Consider the following 19,260-nt stretch of genomic DNA (forward strand, 5'->3'; position numbering starts at 1 on the left):
CAATAAATGTCAGAGCAGGAAAACGCTCACAGAAAATTGCTTAATGTGGTTTTGTACTGAAGAGAAGGTGTAGGCGTGTAGCTGTATTATTCATGCTATGGGACTCAGCTCCCACTTAGAGACGGAAGGTCAGAAGCTTAGTCCTAAAATTTTTATTGATAAAATTCTCCAACCTTCTCTCTGAAGAAAGAAAAAGAGATACGCCTAAACTGCATTGCCCATTAACATGTAAAGGAAAATGTATTTCTTCTCATATGAAACTTAACCTGACTGCATAACCAACAAAAATAATCCACGGTCCACATCAGGTAGTGAGTAAGGTTTGGCTGCATGACTAAAAATGCTACTCCATGTGACTTGATGTTTTTTACTTAGTTTGATTGAAGTTCTTTCACTCAAGATCACAGTTTAGGCCAAAATTTACAGATGAATTTTAAAAAGTGGGGAAAATGGGCGACTAATATTCTTAACTCTTCACAGACATATGAATTATGTCCCAGTGTATTTATACATCTCTAGTGTGTACTGGATCTCTTCCAATTCAATAAAAATAGCAGAGCTTTTACACAGGGAATTCACGTAGCATAAACTGGAAAAAAATGATGTGGGATGGAGAACGAAGATGTCATAAACAAACAAATAAACAAACATACATGTCATAAAAACCTAAAAACAAAAATAGCATCCTGCCCGTGTCATTCGTCCTCTGACATGTTTGTTTCAGGCTTGGAAATTGTAGCTCTTTAATTGAACAGTGCTTAGTGGCGGTTGGAGATCAACTCTCTTCAGCTGTGATTTATTACATGAAATTGTTTTCACGCTAAAACAGAAGTTGATGTTTGTGAAAAGGATCGTGGTGAAATCGCAGTACACGGGGTATGTAGTCAGAATGAAACTATGAAGAGTGATGTTGGAGTCAAATTGTTAAATGTTGTCATTGTGTTACTTAAATTTGTAAGTCTTAGTTCAAACAGCATCATCAAAGACATTTCTTTGTTTCTATTACCCTCCCCAGCCTGTTGGCGGGGGAGGCTGTAGTGTTTTATAGGGACACATAACATGTGAGGGTTCTGTTTTCTTGTTTAGTAAATTTCCTGCCCTTATGACCCTTTTGGTGAGCAGGAGGTCACACAAACGCACCCCAAAACACAAACACACACATTCTCGCACAGGCATACACACGTGCGCACACATACACACATGGTACCTTATCTTTTATAACCATGGGGGGGGGGTTTACAACGGGAGGTGCTTGTGTGTACTGTAACTGTTGTCAATAAAAGGCGGGAAGTGGAGGCCGGGGTCGAGGTCGTCTGTGGTTGGATTCAGAGTGCTTTCCTGAGACACCGACCGGGGCCTCCCTTGCGCAAGTAAAATCGCTGTTCGTCTTGCTTCCTTGTCGTTAACGGGAATAACTTTCTAAACCAGCGGGGCCTGTGGAAGCGCAGACCCAACAAGTGATCTTAACAACAGAGCCTCGACTGGCTCCTTTCAACACGGAGAAACAGAAGCTCTGCTTCAAGACATGTCCAAGCTCCTCCCCCCTTCTTTTTAAGGCTGAGGGTGAGGATGGAGGAAAATGGAGGAAATTTGCAACGTTTCTCTTTCAGTCAACACCCAGCTCTCACGGCCGTAGGCCAAGGTGGGGATGTAGATGGACTAAATAAATCCTAGAACATTCAGTTAGATTTGGACTGTTCTTCAAAACCTAACTGAACAGGAAGAGTGAACCTTCTCACCCGCCTTTTTTGGGCCAATCATCCTTGACATCACGCCTTTTAAATCTGTGCGCATTCTCCTTTTCGGACTCTTTTCGCGCAACCCACCTCCTCCCCATCTCCACCTCAGACAGAGCTCTATTCAAGCCTCAGTCTGCATCCTCAGCACCACTAGAGGTGTGTGTGTGGGGGGGTCTATCAAAGGGAATCATATTCAGTTCTTCCAAGTGAGCTCTACTTATTAAAAATGGGATACAAACCGATTTCCTGTTGACATTCTAAAAGCACAGCAGCAATAAAAGGGTTTAAAAGATTTGTCCTGTGGAATTTGTGCTTCTGTGCTGTTGTGTGAAATAGATTTCAATACAGAAGTCTTTGCACACGTCTCCTCCCTATATAATCCTTCTGATGCATACGGGATGCCATCAAAGAAGCTCTGCCCTTGTCTTTGAGGAATGTCACAGATCACTTTAATGCAGTGATTTTACTGAAAAGGTTTAAAATAACTGCAGTAAAAAACAGGCATGAAAGGTACTTTGAGGTTTCCAGTAAGTTCTTGTACAGTCTTACACTCACATATGAGCTTGGTTAGCCTACATGCAGGGAAGCTGACTAAGAACTGATAAGCTGTTACTAAGAACACTGGAGGTGTGAAGTGGATGTTCTCCTGCTGTGAAATGGGAGCTTGAGCGATATTACGTCTATGTGTCATGTGCTAATCATGAGATGAAGACCTGCTCTGCATTTGACGATGTAACGCAGAGAAGCAGAAGGGCATACTACACGTATGTAACTATATGTATTTCCATCTTATGCTACATTTTACTATATTTTGGATGCATTTGTAAAAGCTTAAATGGCCCGGGGCACATTGCAGCCCACTCTTTCCCTCATATTCAGAATATTTTGTATTGTCGGCATTTCTGGCTTCACACACACACACACACACATACACACATATATATATGAATGAAAACATAAATGCTTTTCTAAATGTGTATTCATTTGCTTTTCTACTCTCTCACCCCAATTTGTTAAGAAATGATTCACTTCTGAACAAACTGCAGGCAAAGTTCTGAATCCAATTACTGTATTGTAATTTGCATTAAAAGGGATGAGAGCCATCAGGGGACCTATTCATCCAAAACAATTTGGTTTGTATTTGGAATTTTCACTAGGCCAATTACACACATGGAAGATTCAGCCGGCTTAAAACCACTGACCTTGGCAAATATTCTGAATTCCTGAGGTTCCCAAGACATCCTTGGATCCAAATGCTGCAGCGTTTGTTCATTTAATGCTACTTTAGCGAGCTTGAGGAGTATTTGCATCCTCATGCAGAGCGGAGTCGTGTTTGTCAAGAATGCTGAAAAACTAAATACAGACCAAGTGATAAAAAGGGCAAATTTATTTAAAGCACTTACATAGAAAAATATGATCGATTTGAGTCAACAATAATAAATAGAGCGCCTGACTATCCCCAGGCCCTGTCGGTACAACAGTACAATCAATATCCAGTTTCACAATACAGCAAAGGCACTAGCATTTACCACAATCAACAACACGGCAATAGAGGTGGTGTGGGTGGGAGTGGACAGGGAGCAGGGCTCTTCACGGCACCGTCTGGACTCGTCAAACGGCCGTCACATACACCGTCACTCGTGACCCACCTCCCATGTTTGCCGTATTTGCAGTGGAAATTACACGAGATCTGCTTGAAGTCTTTTCCGCTTGCCTTTCCCTCCCCTCTAAATGCAGGTAGAGATGAAAATTTGTAGAGAATGCTCAAAAACAAAACTACAGCGCGATGCTGCTACAAGCGATAACGCTGCACCTTGGTACTTGTTTTGCTCTCCTGCGCTACAGGGAAGGATGCAAACATCGTGATCAGCCTGCAGGCAGCTCCAACATAACATTAAACACGGATGCTTCTGAGCATAACTGACCAAAGCGTTCAAATAACCAAAAACTAAACTAAACTGAAGCAGTAGGACTTATCTATCATGTCCAATGCTACATGTCATAACAACATGACAAATGTATTTCATCATACTTTACTGATTGGAAATGTTGGACAGAGCATCATTAAAAACAAACAGAAAATGAATAAAGTCCAACTGAAATAAATATCTTTCTGCAGCACACGGATCAGTTGTGGAAAGTTCAGGAGAAGCATTCTGGTTTGACGGCTGCATTCCAGTTTGCTGCTGTTGGATGTTTACAACTTGAACATGTAGCTGTCAACAGATTTACCGATTCGGACGCTCGCTGTATTCTTGTGATTTTAAAGAAAACCCATTTGTAACCAAGTTATTCAGTTTGATACACGTCAGATATTTTTGACTAGACTGGTTGTGCTCTTAGCTTGGTATCAAGATCTGAACTGGGTGCAGGGTTAGCGTCCCCACTGTAAAGACTAACAAACCACCGGCACAAGATGTCAGCACTGATTTCCACGTGATGACATCCTCAACCACACTTTAAGACTGAATGGACATCATCTTTTGAGAAAATCAGATTTCTTATAATCTTCCTCATCAAAATATTTAGATTTTTTTAAAATATTCAGTCACACTGTATTTAATTCTTGATGCTGCACTTTCACGGCTCTGTTACTTTTCTAAATGCATCTGAGCAAAGTGCAAATAAATGTGCATTGGTGGAAAAAAACTAACCATCTTGACTTTATGAAGCCTCAACTGTCATGGTCTCCGTGCCTGCCGGCCGGCTCCGCATTGCTGCATGTGTTTGTTTTGTTTTCTCTCTTTTTTTTTTTTTCTTTTTTTTTTTCTTCCTTTTATTTCAATCCCAGCACTCTGGCAGAAACGCAGGATCCACAGGGGGCGCTGTTTCAAAAAGCCTCCCAGGAACAGGTCCAGGCTGCACTCTTCCAAAGCACCATGACAGTGCTACAGTCTCCAGAGCAGCAAGCCTCATCCCCTGGACTCTTCCTCCCCCAGACCTCTATGTCCAATCAGCTTTCAAACAACAGTTCCCAGCAACAGCAGCAGCAACAGCAGCAGCAGCTGGCCTTCCTTAGCGCTTTACAATCTTCTTCCCCTGAACCACAGTCAGTATTTCAGACCCAGATCTCCCCCATCCAGCAGAGAAGCCCCATGGAGCAGGAGCAACCATCTCAGCCTCAACACCACACACAGCCAGCCCAGCAGGCCACCCTGTTTCAGAACATCTCCCCACATTCATCTACAAATTCACTTTCTCCAGGCCAGCAGCAGCAGCAACAGCAGGCTGGCTTGCTGTTTTGCAGCAACACACTTTCCACACCAGACCAGGGCTCTAGCATCCTTTTCAGTAACCAAGGCCAAATGCCTCCTTTGACCAACAACAGTCTAGTTTCTCAAGAGCCCCAAAACACCCCTCTGCCCTTTTCTCAAGCCAACATGGTGACGGTAACCCAGCAAGATCGCCCAGAACCCATGACCTTAGGGAACCCTACTGAACCACCACAGCAAGCCATGTTTCAGGAGCAACAACCTATGCAGCTGGGGAACAGCAGCAACAGAGAGGAGCAGCCTGTGGGTCTCTTCATGCCTCAGTCCACTATGGCCTCTCTGCAGGGGGGTCTGGCCGCTCAGGAGCTTGCACAATCAGCCGTGTTTGCCTCACAGAATGGCGTGGCAAACCTCCAGACAACTACGTCCTCCCCTGTTCAACAGCCAGGATCTCTGTTTCAAACAGCTGTGAGTGGGAGCGTCAATCAATCCAGCCAGCCTCAACAAGCTGGCCTCTTCCTTTTCGGTATCCAGAACGGTAAGGAATTTATTAGGCAAGTGCACGTTGTTGAAACTGCTGAAATGACTCAAAGTGAGAAGTGAGGAACAAGATTATCACTTAGTTACTTTTAGTTCACTCTGGTTGCTCTCATTAGAGTTGTTTCCAGATGCAGCAAACAGCTGTTTATGGCAAGAAAAGATACAGTTAGTAATTAGCTGGTAAACCTAAAGGAGTATTACATAGTCAAAAAGCCCATTTTTCTTCTTCATTATTTAGCAGAGCTAAAAAGAAGCTTCGTTGAGTGATGAGACTCACAACTTTGACTACTGAGCATTGCTTCGTATCTATTCAGTAGATTCACCACATCAACTTAAAGCGTGATAGAAAGTTAATGTGTTCATTGCATAGACAAGGGCTAGGCAACTCCAGGCTGTGTTGGATCAAGGACACATCTAAAACCTGTTTTGTTTTCTCTCTCTCTCTGCCTGGGCGGAGCTCACTGTGGGCTCCCGCCCTTGGCCCACACACCTGACAACAATCAGCTGTCATCACCTGAAGCACTATTTGAGGCTGGAGCACAGATCTTCTCGTCGCTGGATGATTGTACTACAGACGTTAGTGATTCTCCCAGCTTATCTGCTTAGTATTTCGTGATTTGTGAGTGACTCCCTTTCCTCTACCACAGACTTTCCTTCCTGGACCTGTGACCTCCCTACCGTGTGAGCGTGTGTGAGTTTGGGCGAGAAGACGAGAGCGAGTGTGAGAGAGCTTCCCCGTGATTCCCTGGAGTTGGATGTTTTCCCTTCACTGTATATATCGTGCACCGGTGTTGTAAATAAACTGTTTTTGGAGACGTCAAACCGCTCTGCTCTTGAGTCCCTACTACCAGTTGTGACATCAACGTACTGAAGCTCTTTTGTGCCAGTAACAGATAAAACAAAACAAAAAAAGCCTTTTGTGTCAGACTTTGACCTGTAACTTTGTTTGGTGGATGTAAACAGCCTTACAAACAAATGTAACACCAAATATTGCTGGACAGGAAGTTTACTGTAATTGCGCTTGATATCCAGTGACCTCATGCTCCGATTTCACTACATCATTAATTCGTCTCCAGTCTCACAGGCCTGCAGGCTCGTCGGGTAAGGATGAATAACTGGTTGGAGAATGCTTGGTGGTGGGTGACTGCTGTCCCTCAGTGACGTTAATCACAAAGAGTGCTGCACTGAAAACTACCCTGTCATTTCTTTGGTTGCTAGAAGATTGCCATGGTCACCTGTAGTTCATATGGAAGACTAGTCTGCAAACACTCACTAACTAATCGTGAAACTATCAGGTTTCTGGTTGACCTGAAACAGAGAACGTCAGGTGTCAGAGTACAAGTTGTGCATTTCATTGAAAAAATACAACTTTTACTTTGAAGTTTCTCGGGTTTGTGTCACACTCCTGATAGTTTTACTATCACTCAGTGGTTAGTTAGGGAGCGTTTGCAACTTGGCATTTCACAACAACAACAAAAAAAAACTACGGGGGACCGCATTAACTAAAGCAATCACAAGGTTGTCAGTGCAGGATGTAGTTCTCCAACTGCACCACCCCTCACCAACGTTATTCCTGTGAGGTTTCCAGGTTTATTGACGGGTCTGAGTGACCGAGCCCGTCGCTGATATCATGTAACAGGCTATGACACAAAGTTGGGAACACTACACTACTTTTTTACTCTTTTCTTTTCTCTGTCAGTAAAAATTCAAGCACATCCTGTGTTCTGAGTTAGCCGGTCAGCTGTTTCATTTTAAATAGCTTCAAATCTCATGTAAAATTAGCTTGGAAAAATATTCAATTTGGCAAAGAGAAGAGGACACAGAAGCTTCTTTTTCCTGTTATAATTCAACGTCACCTCCTGATTAGAAGACTCGATCTGCATCAAAATAATCTGACAACAAACTGCAGAAATCCTTCAGATTCTAGTCTGCAGGTAAAGTTGGAATAACAAAAAACTGAACTTTGGCTGCAGAAACATTTCAGCTGGACTTTACAAAAACAGCAGCACAGTGGGTAAAACAGTACAGTAGATGGCACGTACAATCCAGTGATTCAGACACATTATAAATGTAATGGCACAAAAAAATAAGCTCCTGCCCGTCACCGTGCTCCTATTTCAAAGCCAATAGCTTCATCTCATCACTGACAATTATGTGTCGGTGTTGGTCGTGTGAGTTGGTCCCAATTGGTAATGACACATCTCATCAATAATTTTCTGTTTCCAAGGGAGGAATCATGGGAGAAAAATGTAGATTTTTCCAACATGAAAAGAACGTGTTGTGCAACTCTTTACATGCAAGACAGAAGCAAGCGTGACACTGAAGACGAGCTGTAAGCGTGTTGAAGACGTGCCCAGTGATGCAGCTGGATCGCTTGTTCCGTCTCTCTCTCTCTGTCTCACACTCACACACACACACACACACACACACACACACACAGCACATCCCTGAAGCCCACAGAAGAAACTTAAATCGTTTGACCAGGACACTATGGATTTCTTTATAAGAGGTCAGAAAATATAGAAAGAAAAAAAACTGATTCTTGTGTAAAGCCATAATCAAAACATTGTAAATGCAAATGCTCACTATCATTGGTTCAGATTTGCACTGAAGAAAAAAAAAGAAAAGAAAATATTAAATATCTTAGTAAATATCAGGAAAGTGATAAGGCTTAAATCTTTCTCCAGTTCGACGTGCCTCCCAAATATGATTCCTAATGTCGGAAGTTTTTCCCCCAGGTGCCAAATATCCAAATATCCGTGGAGATCGACTGGTTCACTGTGTGTCTGCTTGAAAAAAGCCCTGATTGTCAGAACAAATTGTAAGAATATGGTTGTTGTTTCCTCGCCTTAAAGCTAGTCCCATCAGTTTCCACTCTCATCTATTGTCCCCTTCGGCCGTGTCAGAGTCCCGCGTTACAAATCCGCAGCTGTGCTGTCCTGTTTTGGTTTTCGTCTCTGCGTCCGGTCCTCAGTCACTCCGAGTTGCAGTCGACTGGAGAATTAATGCACAGGAGCCCGGGGATGCTCAAAAGGGCTGTAAAGCTTATATCCACACTCGATACACTCCAAGCCCCTCCAGCGTCAGTACACGTCGGAGCTCGCAGGGCTGACAGAGCTGCTCTTAACAAGTCTACTTTCTAGATGTTTCTCTGGGCAGTGAGGTACTTGAGAGCTGCAGAGCCATACTTCCTGGACAGATCCTGGTGGAACTCATCCTTCAGGGTGTTCAGACAGTTGCGGTAGCTGGAGCTGGAGCGAAATTTAGAGATGTCGAAGCTGGGAGCGTGGGGCATGTGGATCATGAAAGCATTCGGCAGGACCATCAAGTCATACTCCTGAAAAGAAGAAAGAGATGATAAATGGAGAACAAATGCATTTTCAAATGGCTTTCAGCCTCCACTCACAGTTTGGGTAAGTTTATCAAAACACGATGGGACGGGTTAAATACTCCCTTTAAGAATATTAATTTTATGCTACAGTCACGCGGGGGAAAAGCCAAAAATGATGACCAAAATTATCGTGAGTGTGTACACTGAACTTGCAATCTTTGGTTGCCCAGGTCTGCAACAGGAAGGTGATAAAATGGCAATAACCTGGAGTTCATCTGTTATCAGCTTGAAATTTAATGGGGACAGGCTGGCAATTACATGCAATCTCTTTGTGACAATATGGCAATTAACTGTGATCCATTGGTAAAAAATTGCAAATCTTTCCCATTACACAGAAATTCATATTAAATCTCAAACACACATTGCTCCACAATATGGTGAATGGATGTGGACAATGCTTCATTTTAGATTTAGGCTCCATACTGCATCATGGTTAGATGGCTGCTGGAACACAGTCATTTCCCAGCTTCTGGGATGCATAAACTGTACGTTATCTCCCACGAGGAGCATGGTTTTGGTTCTGCTGGAAGTCTTTTTCCTGTGTTGCTCGCGCTCTCAACATTTCTGCCCGTGCGCGCTCAGCTCTTTCTGTACACCGTTATATTTGTGCCACAAACCAGCCAATCACAGACTTGGATGCAAAAAAATTTGATTGGCTGTTCTGGTTTCCAATCAGCTCGAAATGGCGAAATGCAATATCCCAGAATGCATTTCGTCCCAAACTCAAAAAGGCAGTGGCGGAGGAACACAGAGTGGCGGAGTTTGAAATATTACTCTTTCTGGGTCACAAAATAAACTTTAAGATATTTTCATGCGAGAATGGTGCTGTGTAAACTTCAAATATCTGCTCGATTCATCAAGACATCACACATTTCCATAAGTGCTCTAACGTTTTCGGAGATGCCTGTTACCCACCAGCTGATCGCATAGCTGGACTGGCCACTGGGCATACCGGACATATGCCTGGTTGGCCGATGATGATTTTTCATTTTTATGTTTGTTTGTTTGTTTTTGTAACAGTATAAACAATGAAAGGTGGTGGATTAGCCAATTGGTCATGATCAACTCTGGGCTGGACCAATTACAATACATCCGTATTGAGGGGAAAAGGAACGCGATTCGTCCCGGACTTCAGCGAGAATGAAAAAAACACCAAAGCTGGAGTTATTCTGGCGTTACGCTGCGCAGCTGCCTCTTCTTCTCTCATTCTCCCCCCTCCCTCTTCTGTTGCTATTTCAATCATGAAACTGATCAATGATCAGCTGATCGTCTCTCTTGTTTGCTTATCACCCACTTCGCGCCAGAAACAGGGAACCAGCGGATGTCGCTCTAAACAACAGCACGTTCAAGCTTGATCAGCTGTTGTTAGAATTTATTTAATATTACTTTCTAGTATCAGCTGATGTTTGCTGGAGCCACAGCTGTAAAAGCTGCTGACCATGATATCGGTTTGGAAACATGAAGCTGATACAAATCATACATGTGTACATCACTGTCACAACATCGTTCGTTTTAGTTCAAAGGCTTTATGATTTATGGTGGTGTAGTCGGCCGAATTTTTGTCAGTTCAGCTTCATACATCATGTTTAACCCGAGTTCCCACCCGGTCAGCTGGTGGTTAACAGGCGTCTCCAAAAACGTTAGAGCACTTATGCATATATGTGATGTCTTGATGAATCGAGCAGAGATTTGAAGTTTACACAGCACCATTCTCGCATGAAAATATCTTAAAAGTTTATTTTGTGACCCAGAAAGAGTAATATTTCAAACTCCGCCACTCTGTGTTCCTCCGCCACTGCCTCGTTTGAGTTTGGGACGAAATGCATTCTGGGATATTGCATTTCGCCATTTTGAGCTGATTGGAGACCAGAACAACCAATCAGATATTTTTGCATCCAAGTCTGTGATTGGCTGGTTTTGTGGCACAAATATAACGGTGTAGAGAAAGAGTTGAATGCGCACGGGCAGAAATGTTGTGAGCACGAGCAACACATTGCGAGTGAGCGCAAATGCAAAAACTGAGCGAGAGGGGCTGCTATTGTGTGTGTGTGTGTGTGTGTGTGTGTGTGTGTGTGTGTGTGTGTGTGTGTGTGTGTGGATAATAGCAAACACTGAAATACAGTTTTTGCACGCAGGAATGAATTTTGTTCACTCGAATTAAGCTTTTCTTCGCTCAAAATAAATTTCTCCTCAAAATGCAACACTTGCACCTGCAATTTTTTTTTACGTGTGCAGAATAGTGGCACAAAAATAACGCCATATTAAAAGAGACTTCCTCCTTCCCACTAAGGATCCTGCTCATAGGGGATCACTGGAGTACTCTCTGTAATTTGATTTTGATTTGATTTGATTTTGATTTTTATTGATTAGCATTCAAATATCTACGTGAAAACAGAACAAAGATCTACCACAAAGCAAGAAAGCATGAGACAAGGCTAATCAAAAGGTATTGGCTGAAGTAATATAGTAGGACTGTTGCCTTATTTTAAAAAAAGCACATGAATGTTGCTATGAAGTTGCTCAATCATTACATTACACTAAAGGCATACAATAATTTATATGACACTGAGTAAAACAAGCATCTGAGATCCTACAGCCCAGCCAGACTCCCACATACTGACTGTGAGCTCATGTGACACACAGATTACAACTGCAATTAAATTTAATTACATTATACATTATGCATATGAGGCACAGACCAAAGACCATCAGCAAGAAGCTTGATGAGAAGGCGATTAATCAGAAATGGAAGAAATATAAAACGACCATTACTCTCCCCTATGTCTGGACCTCCACATGAGCTCTTGCATCATGGGGTGAAGATGATCATGAGAAAGATGTTGGACCACAGACAACAAGAACACCACACTGGACTGATATCTAGCAGCGCTTGCAAGGTCCTCCTGTTTAAGGAGGCACGTGACTTAGTTTTAAAAATCCAAATGATTCAGAAAAGGCTTGGGAGAGAGCTGTGTGGTCATATGAAACCAAAATCAAGCTCTTTAGCATCAACTCGATGTGCCACGTTTGGAGAAAGAGAAAGTCAAGCATAGAAACATTATACTTTTCTGCTAAGGACGGGACAACTTCACGGACATCTGAGTTGACAAGCGATCAGCGAGAAACACGAAAGGATTTACTTAAATCAGTTTATAACTGATTACTATCCCCCCACCCCACCCAGTCGTTCTTCCCCTGCCATCTTTGACTAGATTATTGTGTACATGAGCACGTTTACCTGTGCATCCAGCTCCATGATATGGGACACCTTGTTCCAGCCAAAGCCCACAAAGCGCTGGTCGTACTCAGGACATTCTCTTCTCACCACAACGTACGGCTCAAAGTCTGGCTCCCACTCCACCTTATAGGGCGTGGTGGCCGTTCGCCATTTGGCATAGTTGGTAGGTGCGTGACCCTTTGGCCACACATGATACCTGTGACAGGCAGGAAGAAGGAGACATTGCCAGTTAAATAATCCTCCAATCATCATCGACTGATCAGAAAAGTTCATTTTGGTTTGTAATTAGAAACCTGAAGGTGTAGAGAGTCCCCATGTCCAGCATGGAGAGCAGCTCGGCTTTGGATTTGGGGAAGGACAGACGGTAACGAAGGGTCTCGAAAGCTGGAACCACCAGAGCCTTCTTTGTGTGAGCCATGTCCATCTGCACCACAGACTTTCTGCAGCAGCAAACAGGAAGTGAGAGGCAGCTAAAGCAGCACGTATCTACCAACAGGGATGACTAAACCCTCGAAAACAGGATTGCAGTCTGAAAGTTCAAAGTAAGTAAAACTTCCAGAAATGCCATGAATAATATATAATGAATGATTTTTGGTTCTTGGTTAGGAAAACTACTCCAAAAGGATTTTATGCAGGACTCATGACTCACCTCTAATGCTGGGCTCAGACTACACAGCACTTTGTGATCAGTGCGTCTCCTATTAGGCGGATATAATCGAGTCAAAAACACTCGCAATGAATTGGCAAATAGACAGAAATCCTAGACCGAATCATGGCAGGAATATCCTGGTGAAAAGGAGGGAAACGTCATCTCTTCTTTGTCCAATAATAATTTTAAGGAGTGTTAAAATATGTCTACTCTTGTTTTCAGTTCATCTTGTGTAGCAGGAGAGCGTCCTCACTGAGGAGCAAACACCGTTTCCACTCGCAGCAATAAGGAAAATGAGTCAGCGCAGAACCAACGGATGTCACAGCGCAGCATTACAACCTCTAAGCACAGCGGAAAGTCAAGGTGTAGGCATCAGAGTTCATTACTCTATTTTATTTTAGTCAGTGGTAAGGTAAGGGTATCAGAAGTACAGTTATAACACCACATCTGTATGTAACACTCTTCAAAAAAAAAAAAAAAAAAAAAACAAGCCATGAAAAGGTTTTTTTACAACAGGACAGTTGGACTTACCTCAGGTAATCATAGAGACCGTACATTGGCAGGAAGTCCACGTCAGTCAGGAACACGTAGGGTGTGTTGGCATTCTTCAGGGCCACGTTCCTCACCAGGTTGACCGGGTAGAACTGGCCCTCCTTGTAGACAATGTGGTAACCCACGTTCTTGCGGTTCTTGAGGACCTCGGAGGCCTGGGCATAACGCAGGAACTGCTGAGCCTCAGCGTCAGACATGTAGAGAGCTAGGCTGATGGGGCCTTCCCAGTGCTTACAGATGGCTTCCAGCATCTGCAGCCTGTAGCAGGCACACACGGTCATTTCACACATTTTAAAGCACACAGATCCAAGCCAGGAGATGATTACAGTACACGGGTTCAGTACCTGTCCATGGAGAGCTGGGCCACCAGAGTGATGTCAGTGTTGTCCTCAGTGGGCGTGTAGTCATACTGCAGGAAATACAGGTGAACTCGGTGCACTGTCAGTCGCTCTCGACGGAAGTCGTAACACTGATCGTCCTCGTCCAGCTCCTCCAGAGCCTTTTGTAGCTGAGCAAAAGTACACACAGTTACAACATCCATCCATCCATTCGCTTCCGCTTATCCTTTTCAGGGTCGCGGGGGGCACTGGAGCCTATCCCAGCTGTCATGGGGCGAAAGGCAGGGTACACCCTGGACAGGTCGCCAGTCTGTCGCAGGGCCACAGTTACAACAATTAAATGTCATTTTCAATTTCCTTTATCTTCTAACCCAACGGTCCCCAACCCCCGAGCCACCAGCCGGTACCGGTCCGTGAGTCGTCTGTCATTAGAATAGAATAGAATAGAATAGAATAGAATAGAATTCCACTTTATTGTCATTGCACATGTCATAGGTACAGGGCAACGAAATGCAGTTTGCATCCATCCAGAAGTGCTTTAGCCATGATATAGATATATCTTCCTTCCTGTAGATGTCCTGTATGGCAGGAAGTGGTGCTCCGGCGATGCGCTGGGCAGTTTTCACGACCCTCTGCAACGCCTTCGGGTCCGAGGCAGAGCAGTTCCCGTACCAGACTGTTATACAGTTGGTCAGGATGCTCTCGATGGTGCAGCGATAGAAGTTCACCAGGATGTCTGAGGACAGGTGGTTCTTCCTCAGAGTCCTCAAGAAGAAGAGGCGCTGGTGAGCGTTCTTGACCAGCTTGGAGCAGTTGGTCGTCCAGATCAGATCCTCGGAGATGTGAACTCCCAGGAACTTGAAGCTGCTCACACGCTCCACAGCCGTCCCCTTAATGTAGGTGGGCGGATGTGGGTCAGCATTCCTCCTGTAGTCCACGATGAGCTCCTTGGTCTTCTCAGTGTTAAGCAGCAGGTTGTTTGTGTCACACCACTCACCCAGACGATCCACCTCCTCCCTGTAGGTCACCGTGGTGTCATCTGCAAACTTAATGATGGTGTTAGAACCACCGGCAGGTCTGCAGTCGTGGGTGAAGAGGGAGTAGAGGAAAGGGCTCATCACACAGCCTTGTGGTACACCGGTGTTCATTGTGATTGTAGATGAGCAGTGGTTATCCAGCCGGACATGTTGGAGGCGGTTGGTCAGGAAGTCCAGTAACCATTTGCACATGAGGGAACTGATGCCCAGGTCTGTCAGTTGTGAGTTGTGAGGGGTGGATTGTATTGAATGTTGAACTGAAGTCTATAAACAGCATTCTGGTGTAGGTGTTGTTGTTGTCCAGGTGTGAGAGGACAGAGTGCAGTGCGATGGAGACTGCATCCTCTGTGCTCCTGTTTCTGGCGGTATGCGAATTGGTGGGGGTCCAGGGTGGGGGGGAGACAGGATTTGAAGTGTGCTAGGACCAGCTGCTCTAAGCACTTAGTGATGATGGGGGTGAGTGCTACTGGGCGGTAGTCATTGAGGCTAGATGGGTTGGAGTTTTTGGGTATTGGGACGATGGAGGTGGATTTGAAGCAGGCCGGTACCACAGCGTGGGCCAAAGACAGGTTGAATGTGTCTGTGAGCACTCCTGCAAGCTCCCCAGAACACGCTCTGAGAACACGCCCGGGGATGCCATCAGGACCTGCAGCCTTGTGGACATTGATCCTGTTCAGCACCGCTCCTACATCGGTGGAGGAGAGAGTCAGAGGTTGGTGGTCTGGCGTCATGTCTGCTTTGGTTGTGGTTGTTGGATTCCCTCGCTCAAAACGAGCATAAAGGTTGTTGAGCTCGTTGAGGAAAGAGACGTCAGAGGATGCGGGGGAGGGTTTGGTGGTCCTGTAGTCTGTGATGGTCTGGAGTCCTTGCCACATGCGTCGGGGGTTGGAGTTGGAGAAGTGTTCTTCTACCTTCTTTTTGTAATGGTGTTTGGCTTTTTTGATGCCCTTCTTTAGCTTAGCCCTGGCTGTACTGCAGGCGTGTGCATCTCCTGACCTAAAGGCGGTGTTGCGGGCCTTCAGGAGGAGACGAACATCCTGGTTCATCCAAGGCTTCTGGTTGGGGTACATGGTGATCCGTTTCTGGGTGGTGACACTGTCTGTGGTTTTGGAGATTAGGTGGAGCTCATGCACCAAGCGTTGTTAATATAAATGCACAAACCTCCACCTCTGGTCTTGCAGGAGTCATCTGCTAGCCTGTCGGCTCGGTGTGTGTGTTAAGGCTCGGGTGTGAAATTCATGGTTTTCAGGGTTTTTATCGTTATTTTTTTAATGTTTTTTATCGTTAACTCGGTTTTCCTGGATCTTTTCCCGAGTGTTATGAATAAATCTTCTTTTTTGGTACTGGTTTTATTTTGTTGTATTTATACGCAACACCTTAAAGGCTGGTCTGTGAAAATATTGTCGGACATAAACCAGTGGCACAAAAAATATTTTCTGTCTCTGTCTGTCCTAGCTCTCTCTTTCTTCCCCAAACACCCTCCTTTATCAAAAAAACAAAACAAAAGATAAAAACATATTGCAAACAAGATTTGTCCTGCAGACTAATCTCATGGGAATCGACTGGAAAACGATACATGCACATGTGTTTAGCTGACAGGTAACATCATAAATATTTAACAAATAAACTTCACTACTACTACTACTAGATACTTTAGGCAACAGTGGAAACCACGACGCTGCCCCCGTACAATATTACTCAGCAAAGGCCACAAAGTGAAGTAGAGACAGATCAGCTGACCTCAGCTCGGCACAGCCCTGAACTGGACGAGCAGATAAGAAAACAGGTGGATGTTATTGTTTCCTGCCTGACACAGTCTGAGTGATGTTTGAAATATTTTCCCCCAATGTTAAATGATTACTCTCAGATGTTTGCTACTGTCACAAATATCGCCCGTGTGTGTGTGTGTGTGTGCGCCAACCTTGACGCTCTCTGGACTGGCCTGCGTCGGGCAGCCGAACAGTTCCCGTCTCAGCAGGTTTCCATCATACTCCAAGAAGGTCAGGTAGAGGTTCCTGAAGAACTCCACGTGTTTGTTTTTGACGCGGAGCTTCTTAGGAGAGTTCCAGTGGATCACCTGAAACCATAACAAATGGTAAATGGACTGTATTTGTATAGCGCTTTTCTAGTCCTTAAAGTGCTTTGGGGTAAGCGCTTTACACAACCAGTCATCCACCCATTCACACACTGGTGATGGCAGCTACATTGCAGCCACAGCCACCCTGGGGCGCACTGACAGAGGCGAGGCTGCCGGACACTGGCGCCGCCGGACCCTCTGACCACCACCAGTAGGCAACGGGTGAAGTGTCTTGCCCAAGGACACAACGACCAAGACTGTCTGAGCCAGGGCTCGAACCGGCAACCTTCCGATTACAAGGCGAACTCCCAACTCTTGAGCCACGATTGCAAGTTTCTGCTACTCAGCCTGATGGCAGCCTGTGGCAGTAAACGACAAACCTGATGGTGCGAGCTGGCGTACCTTGAGGTCAGACACCTCGGTGTAACACTGCTCGGAGCGCGTGTGATCAGACAGCTGAACGTTCCAGAAGCAGGGAAGCTGGTGCACCAGGACTGGGTTCTGCTTTATGAAGGCGTTGAATATGTCCTGCACACAGACAACACACCGCTTTATCAAGAGCCTCGATCCTTTTAACACTAGGATTACTTTGTAGACATGCATAGATCAGAGCTGCTGATGTTTGTGATGATGTAAACAGAATCAAATTTGTGAAAGCATGACTCATCGTGGCCTCAGGGTCTAATTCTGCAGCCCTGCTCTCCAAGACAACAAAAAAATAGTCTTTAAAAAATTCAATAAAGCTCAACAAACACAAGACTGTAAAACACCAACAGCTCGTCAGTGCCAGGATGATGCCACTGATGAGCTGTATACGTGGGCGCCGAGGCGACGGAGTCACAATCAAAGGAGTCCTCACCCAGAATCAGTTACAGTGAAGGCCACAGACTGATGACGGTGTGTAATGAGTTGACAATCCTGTTTGGAGGTATCCCTAACCTGATCAGCGAGTGATGTACTGAGCATGCTCATAAGTTCCCTCTCTGCCGTCAGCCTCCACATCTGCTCCCAACCGATTCGCCGCAGTCTCTCCAAGTACAGAAGAATGACGCCTGAAACCACGAAGCAGGACACTGGCTAACAATGTGACATTAACTTAAAACGTTCACTTTGGGCTAAACGTTCACTCTTCAAACACTGAGGTTCTTTGTGCTGTTAGGAATGAGACGACATCAGGTTCTGTGCTGTTTGGAGCAAACCTGCCAGCCTCAGAGATTCGATCAAAAACCCGTTTACCTGTGTTGAAGCCTCTTCCCAGCGCAGGCCACGGTTTGTGGTTTTTCCATAAGTTGCCCAAGTACCAGTCACTTTGATTCTCCACCAGACCAATCACCTGCTTATCTGTGAATGAAACAAGTTTTTCCCCTCAACAGTTCACAAACATAATAAACTTAAATGAGCGTCAGTGTTCACAGTAACCAACTGCTTTCATCATTCATTCAGCTAGTTTAAAAAAAATTCTAATTTCTTATTTGATAACTGATATCGAGGCGTCACATACTAAACAGCAGTCACTCTGCTGGCAGCGTCTGCCCGCTAATGAATCTAAAACCCACAGATACATCCGTACGTCTGTGGTCTGCTTGAGGAGATTTTCAGTAACAGTAACTTATTGATGGTTTTCGATACGTGTGATGGTACACAGCAGTCCTAAAAATAAAAACAGCATTGATTTGAAATTTTCATAAACCCACAATTTATTCACAGTAGCACACAGAAAACAAAACTTTACATTGAGATATTTTATTATTTCATGAAAAAAAATAGCTCATTTTGAAATTGATGGCAACAAAAGAACATTTTGTAACTAATTAGGCTAATTGGCAACAGGTCTTTAACATGGCATAAAAAAGAGAAGCAGAGAGGTTCACAAATCTGTAAAAACTCTGTCTTCAAATTCTTTGTGGAACAATTTCAGAATAATGTTCCTCGATGGAAAATTGTGTCTAGAGTACATAATATCATCAAGCGATTGTGTGAATCTAAACATTCAGACACATTAACACTCCAATGGATAGATCAGAGAGCAACTTGGGCTAAGACGGGGATCGAACACCAACCTTCCAATTAGCAGATAACCTGCTCAACCTCCTGAGCTACAGCCACACCACATAGTCAACACATCCTCTGGACTAAAGAGGAAATCGGTCAGCTGGCTTGTTATCAGCACTCAGTTCAAAAGCCCAGATCTTCAATTGTAGGGCGGTGCATTAGTGTCTGTGGAACTGGCAGCTGTTGTTACAAAGAGACCGAATGCTACAGTGCGGTAAACATGTCCTGCTGCCATAAAAGTCAAAATGGCAAAACATTGCCTCATTTTAAATGTGGTATAGCGTGCCATGTAAATAAAATATGGCTTTATGACATTTGCAAATTGTTGGGTTCTGTCTTTATTTATATTTTACGCACCATTCCAAGTTTTGGAATTTCACAAATTTCTCATTTATAGTTTGACATTTCTGTGTGTCAGCACCGGCTGACTTTTTG

The 19,260-nt window shown here is 44.4% G+C and overlaps 1 protein-coding gene across 2 annotated transcripts in view; it reads right to left on the bottom strand.

Annotated features, from left to right (window-relative positions):
- Positions 1-3,124: 3,124 nt before the first annotated feature.
- The window catches only part of large2 (LARGE xylosyl- and glucuronyltransferase 2), a 140,941-nt gene continuing 124,805 nt past the window's right edge, over positions 3,125-19,260 (bottom strand). For both annotated transcript variants that reach the window (XM_085350346.1, XM_085350351.1), the window contains 9 exons: positions 18,010-18,114; positions 17,713-17,825; positions 17,176-17,301; positions 16,618-16,773; positions 13,666-13,829; positions 13,301-13,579; positions 12,414-12,560; positions 12,121-12,316; positions 3,125-8,828 (listed from right to left, as the gene is read on the bottom strand). In XM_085350346.1, the coding sequence (XP_085206472.1) occupies positions 8,631-8,828; positions 12,121-12,316; positions 12,414-12,560; positions 13,301-13,579; positions 13,666-13,829; positions 16,618-16,773; positions 17,176-17,301; positions 17,713-17,825; positions 18,010-18,114 (1,484 nt within the window). In that variant the 3' untranslated portion in view covers positions 3,125-8,630. The remainder of the gene's footprint in view (positions 8,829-12,120; positions 12,317-12,413; positions 12,561-13,300; positions 13,580-13,665; positions 13,830-16,617; positions 16,774-17,175; positions 17,302-17,712; positions 17,826-18,009; positions 18,115-19,260) is intronic.

Source organism: Diplotaxodon limnothrissa, linkage group LG1 (genome assembly GCF_057381915.1).
Source record: "Diplotaxodon limnothrissa isolate DT_005_m linkage group LG1, D_limnothrissa_male_GT1.1, whole genome shotgun sequence".
In the NCBI taxonomy this organism is placed as follows: Eukaryota; Metazoa; Chordata; class Actinopteri; order Cichliformes; family Cichlidae; genus Diplotaxodon; species Diplotaxodon limnothrissa.